The sequence below is a fragment of the Balaenoptera acutorostrata genome, chromosome 7 (genome assembly GCF_949987535.1).
Source record: "Balaenoptera acutorostrata chromosome 7, mBalAcu1.1, whole genome shotgun sequence".
Taxonomy (NCBI): Eukaryota; Metazoa; Chordata; class Mammalia; order Artiodactyla; family Balaenopteridae; genus Balaenoptera; species Balaenoptera acutorostrata.
In genome coordinates, this window is record NC_080070.1 from 59143779 (window position 1) to 59152974 (window position 9196).

The 9196-nt window shown below is 40.8% G+C and overlaps 1 protein-coding gene across 1 annotated transcript; it reads left to right on the forward strand.

Annotated features, from left to right (window-relative positions):
* Positions 1–1830: 1830 nt before the first annotated feature.
* Positions 1831–6716, forward strand: GNG11 (G protein subunit gamma 11). The gene is made up of 2 exons (XM_007195758.3): positions 1831–2336; positions 6286–6716. Exons 1-2 carry the CDS (start codon positions 2241–2243, stop codon positions 6409–6411), a joined length of 222 nt encoding a protein of 73 aa, XP_007195820.1. The 5' UTR covers positions 1831–2240; the 3' UTR covers positions 6412–6716.
* Positions 6717–9196: the final 2480 nt, after the last annotated feature.

Below are 9196 nucleotides of genomic sequence, written 5' to 3' on the forward strand. Positions count from 1 at the left end.
TACCATTTAAAAACCAAACAACAACAAAACGTGTGATCATGAGATGTCAGCATTTCCCAACTCATTTTAGTTTAATCAATTTACTTAATATGATATTATTAGCATGTGAATTATTTGATAAGAATAAAATTTTTAATTATACTAATATGTATTTCATTTCTAATTTAAGTCTCATAATACTGTGGAAGAAGTTAAAGAACCATTATGGATTTATAAATATCACTGCATGCAACTAGATGATTTCACAGGGAAGAAATTTCAAGGCCAAAATAACTCTATTCTTATGATTTGGAACAGACGAACATTAATTTACTTAACCAACTTATTTAATTTGGGTGCTGAACTTATTTAATTCAGGCCACATTAACTTACTTTCACTAACTTATTTAAGCTAGTTTTAACCAACCTTTTAAATTTAAGCAATGGGGAAATTAAAAAACAAAAAATCAGTTCTGGAAACAGATGTGAGCTTTTTGTCTTGGCTCACTGCTTGCTAACAGGGAAAACTCCTGCAGCTGATCCAAGTTTTTTGAGCCTGGGAGATCCTGGAATGTGTGGTATTTCAAATACAGAAAATGAAGCTCCTAAATATTTTTCTTTGTGAAAGTGATGTGTCAGATGTAGATACATAAATACAATTAGAAATGAAATTCACCTTAGCTAATTCACCCCTCCCCTACCCCATGACATATCTCACAAACTAGAAAACCAAAATCCAGGAAGAAATAAGTGACTTTTCTAGTGATGGCCAGTGGCAGAGCAGGGACCGCAATCCATGAGTACTAGTTAAGGGGCTCATTGTTCTTTTCATTCTAATATATTCATTGAGGATAAGTGGGTGGAGCCTGTTGAGGAATTATGAACAAACAAAAACCTCTGCTTACAAAACAGGGAATGGCTATGGTGTCTAAGGCCAAGTACCCTGAAATATTCAGTTACTGCCTCTACTCAACTTGAATTTGACTCTATAGGCAGGAGGTAATCTCTGGGGAGAAAGGAATATGTATCTGACTGCTTGGGATACTTTATTTTTTCTTCCTACATGCTTTATTTTTCTTCTAGTCTTTTGAGCATCATTAACAAGGTTTTAGATAGTCAAAGGGAAACCTTGTATTGCATGCAAACGTTTGTCACATCAGACATTGTTCCTGGCTTCACAAAGTAGCAGCTAGATGCATGGTGCTTTCCAGAAAGTGGAGTAACCAATACTAAGCGGATCCACTGTAAACATCCAGGAAGATGCTTGAGCCAGGAATTCAAAACCCTCGGTGTCAAGTGTCACCCAAACCTTGACAGATGGGGAATGGAGAAATACTTTCTGGTAAGAACTTCAAGGTTTCTGTTGTCTGTCTTCTCTAGGATCATCCGCTTATACTTTGAACATTATAAAACATTCCCCTGAAGAAAGAATAAAACTCTGCTGTTGAGGATGCCAATTTATTAATGTCAGAAAATGGCCGTGCGAGTTATAAACAATATTCACATCCCGATGCCCTTTTTGTTCCAAAATTTGTTAATCCGCTTCAGGCATTTAACAGACTGGGTGTGTATACATCAACAGATGTGATGGGCGTTTCTGAGATTGCAGCTCAGTTTCATTTTCCTCTTGGGCCTTTTTTTAAGCGTCCACATTTCCCACAGTAAACATGCATGTAGCTGGAGGAAAGTTACATGCTGTATATTTTTGAAACTCTTGGAGAGGTGAAGGGCCGTTATTTCCTGCCGGGTAGTGTCCTTCTTTTCTTGCTTCACAAACAAAACCCGGATGTGACTTGGGGCGGGGGGAAAGAAATGGAACAAAAAGTAAAACTTTTGTTGTTTCTCCAGGAAGGTGGGCTCGCTCAACTCCAACCCTTTGGCCCCAGCCCAGGCCGGTGCCCCGCGGGCGTGGCAGGGTCGGGAGCCGGGGCGGGTCCGGCCAGCATCCCCGGGGAGACCGCGCAGCGCAGCGCGCAGCCTCTCTGCGTCCTTGGGCCCCCTCGCAAACTCAACCCTCCCCGGGCTCCCGGGGGCAGGCCTCCTCGGGAAGTGGAGACCTGAAAAAGAGCAGGGGTTTTAAGATCCTGGGACGCTAGGCAGGGCTGGCGTGAGGGGACGTCGTCTGGGCCCTGGGGGAGGCTGTCACCTCCTGCGCTGGCCGGGTGCGCAGGCAACGTAGTTAGTTCGGGACGCGCCCTGGTTTGCGGCACTTCCAGCCGCTCCACTTCCACAGCTGTCCCTGCTCCCAGTCTGGGGCGAAAATGCCGGCCCTTCACATCGAAGATTTGCCAGAAAAGGAAAAGCTGAAGATGGAAGTTGAGCAACTTCGCAAAGAAGTCAAGTTGCAGAGACAACAGGTAAATTGGATGTCCCAGAATATTTCCTTCTCTGAAATGAACCAAAGTCAGCTTTTCCTAGTTTGTTGCAGTAAAACAGTTTTTGGCTCTTGGCGGGGGGAGGGGGGGGCGGTTTGGGTTTTTGTTTTGGGTTTTTTTTTTTCCTTTTTTCTGCAGCTTCTTTTGAAGAAGGGCTTTGGTGGTGCTTGGGAACTGCCAGCTGATGTGGGGAAATCACAGGAGGTAAAGGAGAGAGCAAGGATCTCATGAGTAATTTAAAGCCAAATGTTTGAGAATGAGGGGAACAGACAAGAAATTCTGCCTGCTGTTAGTTGGTTTTAAAAACTACTCAAGCTGTAGGGAAAAGGCAGATGGCTACTTAGTTCCTTGATCTTTTTCATAATGGGAAAGAACGGTATTTAAAAGGTTTTAAAAAAAATCACAATGTAAGTCTTGAATTACCTAGTTTTGAGTTTCATCAGGGCTCTCTAGGAAGTGTGTGATGAACAGTCCACTGGGGCTTGGGAGCAAAACATTACAGTATCTATCTTTATTTATTTGTAAATCTCATCCCTTTATAATTTCCACTTTATGTTTTGTAAGTATGTGCAATGAACTAATACCTATACAGTAGTATGTGTATTGATTTATAAACAAATAATTATACTGCATACAAAAATTCCTTTTCGTGATCATGATTAGAAATTTTAGAGACCACTGAAGTGGATTACAAATTCTGTTAGAACATATGTCCCAGTGTTCAGAAGTCTCCACTGAAATTTGTTGGAGACTTTGTAATTTTTACTTTAAGTTTTTACTGGGAATACAGGCCTTCGTTTCTTCTCTTTTTCCTCAGTCAGGCAACCTGTAGAGTCCAGAAATAGGTTTTTGGATAGATAATTTTTTAAGGGAAAAATAGTCCCTTCTCCCCAGCAAGAAACGTAGTCCTTTCTCCCCAGCAAGAAAAATTTAAACTGATTTTATTTCTCTATGGTCTAATACTAGAAAAAGTTAAGGAAAAAATGGAAAGGAAGTAGGTATGGTTAATACGTTCACTTACCTTCCTGCTCTAGTTATGGTAAATCTGTTCATAACAAGAGTCTTGTTACTCAGAAGGCACATTTTGAGTGATGTTTGGAAGGGGCAGGCTTTTTTGTGTTTTACTCTTTATACATTTCTTTTCTCAAATTTAATCTGTAACTTCCAAATCCCTAGTCTTCCAGGATTTTGAAGTTCAAAGTCCTTTTTGTACGTGTTGAAAGTTTCTGTAGCTCTAAAAATACTGCTGTGTTTAAAGGAAAAACCAAAGTTACAGGACCCAGTGAATAGGATTGTTTCTTGAAACTTTAAGGGATCCATTCTGTGGATGGCAAAGCCCACAGTTTGGCATCTGTTGATCACTTAGATTTTTTTCACGCATTGAAACTCAGAGGTTACAAATTAAACAGAGTTGCATATATTGAAGTAAAGCATTGTCTGTGCCAAGCTGAAATATCTTGATATTTGGTATCACTGTGCAGAACTTACAGGGAAAAAAAGAGACAAGTGTCTTCCAGTTATCAAGCTTCAAATTAGAAATTGGGCGGGGGCCTGGATGCAGCTGACCGTGTGGAAGTTAAAGGTATCATTCATTAGCAGTTCCTCCCTGCCAGCTCCCTCCACTCCTCAGGACACACCCTGCTGGATTGGCTTTCCAGTTCCAGAAACCCCAAGTCTGTGCCAGAGGGAGAGAAAACTTCAGGGATTACCTTAGAGGGCAGAGGGAGAGCCATCTACGTCCTAATAATAAGATTCCAGCATTTCATTATGAACTTTGAATTATAGAGTGTTAGTGCTAGAAAAACATGGCTCTTAGAGATCATTCAACCCACTCACTTTTAAGGATTAAAAAACCTGAATCCCGAGGAGGCTAACCAGCCTTTTATTTAAGACCCCAGAGATAATGATAGAGCAGTTATTAAAACACCAAAACACATGTCTTCTTGATACCCAGTCCGCTATTCTGTCAATAAATTGTTCACTTCTGAGCTGTGTACTCCGCTCAGGCCAAGGATACAAAATTCACAGGCTGAATTCTGGCTCTAGCTAGTTGTTGTTCAAACATATCCTCTTGACCGTGGAAGGAAATGCATCAGAGAAGTCATTATTCACTTCTGGAGGTTACACATCTTTTTGGAAACCTAATGAAGAAGCCTCTCTAAGAACAGATACAATCTGGGGAAACATGAGTCTTATCCACAAATTTCTCTGTGGCCACAGAGCCCAGCTTATGGACGCTTAACATCATCACCTCTGAGAATTCACTTAAAATGCCCGCACAATGAACGTCAGCAATGATTGACAGCAAATGTTACCTGAGAGAATGGTACTTGTAAAGATTTGTAAAGATTTTATTTTGCCACATTTTAACTGTATCACCTAGGCCTCCACACTGACGTGCCAAGAATCTTTGAGGTGTGGGAGTAAAACACTAAATTTTTGATTTTTAAAAAATTTTAATTGCGGTATAATAGACATGAAACATTATGTTAATTTTAGGCGTGTAACATAGTGATTTGATATGTGTATATATTGCAAAATGATATATTTTTGGCTAGTTTAGAATCTCATCCTTTAATAATTTCTAGTTTATATTTTATGATTATACATGATGTATTAACACAGTAGTAACTGCACTTAGTTATAAGTAAATAATTATGTACATTTTGGGATACATATGCAAACATTTTTTAGTGATCAACATTAAAACAGTTTGAAGATTACTAATCTAGATTACAAAATCAATGGGAACATTTGCCTAGTTTTAAGAGGACTCCACTGGAATTTTCTGGAACTTCTATAATTTTTACTTCTAATTTCTTACTAGTAATGCAGGCCTTCATTAAGGCAGTAATCCTTTTTTTTTTCTTTCTTGTTTATTCCCCTCCCTTTTTCTAAAATCACTCTTACAAACTGTCTCTTTTGAATGGAGTTTTTGAAGAAACTATTCAATCCTTCCTCCATTCAGAAAAAGTTTAAACTACTTACATAAACACAAGCCTCAGATAAGCCGACTAAGCCTCGGATAAGTCTTTTCTTATGATCAATTCTGAGCAGAAACATGGGGTGGGGATGGGGGGGGGACTTTTGGACAACATTAGCCTCTCCGGAGTCAGACTTTCTCCAATGCTTCTATCATTTTACGAAATTGCAGAACCTGGCACATACCCAGGAAGTGAGACTTTTTGCAGGACACACCCCAAAACATTTGGGGAGTATCTACTATTGCATCTGTTCATTAGCATGGAAAATTGAAAGTGAAGTATGTTTCAGTTCCTAAAATATGGTGGATACATCATAATTGTATTTTAGCAGAGGAAGGAAATCATATGAGGCATAGTGGATAGAAAATGCTGGAGGTAATTTTTTTTTTTTCTTAGCAGCTTTATTGGAGTATAATTGCTTTACAGTGCTGTGTTAGTTTCTGCTTTATAACAAAGTGAATCAGCTATACGTACACATATATCCCCATATCCCCTCCCTTTTGTGTCTCCCTCCCACTCTCCCTATCCCACCCCTCTAGGTGGTCACAAAGCACTGAGCTGATCTCCCTGTGCTATGCGGCTGCTTCCCACTAGCTATCTATTTTACATCTGGTAGTGTATATATGTCCATGCCACTCTCTCACTTCATCCCAGCTTACCCTTCCCCCTCCCCGTGTCCTCAAGTCCATTTGGAGGTAATTTTTTTAATACAGCGACTTTCAAACTTTTTTGACCCTGACCATAGTAAGAAATATATTTTACATAGACTGTATCATTCATATATATTATATAGCCTCTGTGCTTCACTCTAATATTTTTATTCTATTCTCTTTCATTTAAAAACTTCTGGTTGTACCCAATTATATTAATTTCACTAAAGGGTGGTGACAAAGTTTGAACAATCCTGACCTGATTCATTCTTTCTTTCCTTTCTTTTTCTCCTTAAGGTGTCTAAATGTTCTGAAGAAATAAAGAACTATATTGAAGAACGTTCTGGAGAAGATCCTCTGGTGAAAGGAATTCCAGAAGACAAGAATCCCTTTAAAGAAAAAGGCAGCTGCATTATTTCATAAATAACTCTGGGGAGATACTTCCTCCTCAGTGGAAGAAGTAGTTTGTTGTAGTTTTCTGAAATAAAACCGACGTGCCTTTTAAAGAAGGAACAACAAAATTTAAAGGAGACTTTCTTAAGTGCTCACAGAGATATGGTTTTGTCTGAAAGCTATGTGCTTCTCATCTTGCGCACTACACACCCCTTTTAAGAGGACAGAGAGTATCAAATGTACGATTATGGGAATAAGGACATCACTTGTGCATGACTCACCTCTTTCAGTATATTGCTTGATGCCTCAAATAAAGTTTTATCTCTGGAAAATGAGTGTTGGTGATTTAAGAAAGCTTTTTTTTTTTGCATTACCTTTTATACTTCTCCCCATAACCTTTTGGGTGTTTGGGACCTGTATCTAAAGATTAGGTGGTTTGATAAATCAGGTCTCAGATCCAGTTCTGACTCCTGGAATGTTTTCATCTAACATTAACTATTAGGGAACTGAGTGAGTAGAATTCCTAAAGGTGATGGAGTCAGATTATTTGAGTCAGGAACCAGGCCAAGCCACGTCTACGCTAGCACTTCCCGGTTTGTCGTCATACGGATTTTGTTCAGAGTGTTGCTACGATAGTGGCCTGGAGAAAGGGAGGGGGCTGGGGATCAGGAGGAGCCCCTGGGGACCAGCCCTGGTCTGTCCTCCCGCAGGGAGCCGCATCTCCAATGTGATCGCCAGGTCTTGGCGTGGCGACCCTCCAGTTCTGTGGCATTGGGCATTGGCACAGATGCTTAGCTCTGCGCCTATGCCTACCAGCCTCTTCCAGCAGGCCCGGGCCAAGCTCGCCTCCTTTCTTTCTCCAAAGGGACAAATTAACCTTTTGCCACTTTCTAAACTTAGCTTGCCTTGTTTCTCATTGCTTCGTTGGAATTCTCCATGTATTCTGGCCACTCATCCTTTGCTGGTGACAGGTGTTGTGAATACTTTCTCCCGATTCACAGCTTAACTTTTCACCGTGGGATCCTAGCTACAGAGGTTTTAGCCTGTGGATGCAGCACACCAAAGTATATGGCCTGGCCCCAAAGATATCTCGGAAAAGCTGTGGACCAAGATTGTAAGAGTTCTGCAGGGTGTGTAGGGGTGTGGAATGTAGGGTCAGGCCACTCAAGATGGCTGTTCTCTTGCTCTCTGTACATCCGCTGCCCGACCAGGGCCTGCTTCACATACACCCTATGCAGGGGACTGACTGACCTTCCTATGTCCTTGCCCCAGGCCCCAGCTGGTGATTGTTCTTAGCAAAGGGCTGGTGAGGGGCGTGCCCCTCTACTGGTTTCCCTGGTAACTAATGAGCCGGCCTGACGTCAGTTCCCCTATAACTGGTAACCTCTCCCAACACACCCTCCACCGGCCCCTCCCCATCCACCCTTCCCCGGAGTGAAGACTGCTGTCCTGTCTCGCCTGCAGTCCGCACTATACAGTGAGGTGTCACTCCAGGACCTTGCTTCAGACACGTAAGCTCCCCCATCCTTTAAACCATTGACGTCTCTGCTCCTGGAAAAAAACAAACAAAAAAAGCAACAACAAAGTATATGGCCTGCTCAAGTCTTTCATGAAGGCACCAGCAGCACGACCTCAAAGAAAAGGACCTTTCTTCCTTTCTTTGCACATTTTTCCCCTCTCCCTCTGTTTTTTGGATGCAAATTGCTCCAGGTTAAAGTGAAAGGAAAGACAAGCAAAACCCTGACAGGTTAGCTCCAGCTCAAATGGGTTTAGTTACTAACTTGCCCTGCAATTTTCAGTGTGGCATAGAAGCCCAGGTTTCTCCTCAAGGAGGTCTTTTCTCCTGCTTATATGCATAGGTGTACCTTATTAAACCAGAGAGGTGCCAGTGACCTCTAGAAGCTTCCTAAAGTATATCAGCATCCTCATTCCGAAACTACCTTCCTTCTCCTCTCAGAGAAGGAACAGGATACCCCAGGCCTTTGAAAGAGCAGCTTATAGCAGACCAAGAGCTGGAACTATTTCCTTCAGTTTCCTGCCTTTTTTCCAAGTGTTGACGTCAATTGGGATTACTGGGAGCCCAGGGATAATTTTATCCCAAAGCATGATCAACTCCACGGTGGAGTTTAAAAAAGTAAAGATATATTTTTTCCAACAACCATAGAACAATTAGTATTTGGGATGTATTGCTACTATTAGTTATTTAACGTTTAAGGTGGCACGGGATTAGTACCTTGGTGCTTGAAAAGTTTTACTTTAATGAGCTGTTTCATTTCTTTCAAGTCATAAGGTTTTCTTCTGTTGTATAGGGAAGCAAACATCTATTCTGGTTATTGGGAAGGTAGATCAAATCATTTGCTTCCTTCAGGGAGGGCCAAGTCAGCACCTGTATCCCCTAACTTTTTGAGAGTTGTGGATTACAAGGCTGATCCTGAATTTCTATGAGTCACGTTCACCTATTCAGTCATGTATACCTCCAAGTCCTAGTGTTTGCTTTTCATGTACTTTCAACCGTATGACAAATTAGCCCACTTCAATTTTTTTCCTTAATAAATATCCAATCTCATAGATGTTTCTACTAAATCTAATTATGTTTTTTTTCCCACTGTTTCATCATAGTAACTCAGCAAACCTATAGAATTGTAATAAAATCCTCTTGATTTTAGAGTGTTCAGCTGCTAAAAATGTATTAGCTTACATTAGGAAGAAAATGAAAAAATGTGGTAACTGTGTATTTGGATATATTGTAAAAGTAACTTTCAGTAAGTGGGAATTTGTTAAGTAGAATTTAAATCATGGGTTTAATTTCTTCCCA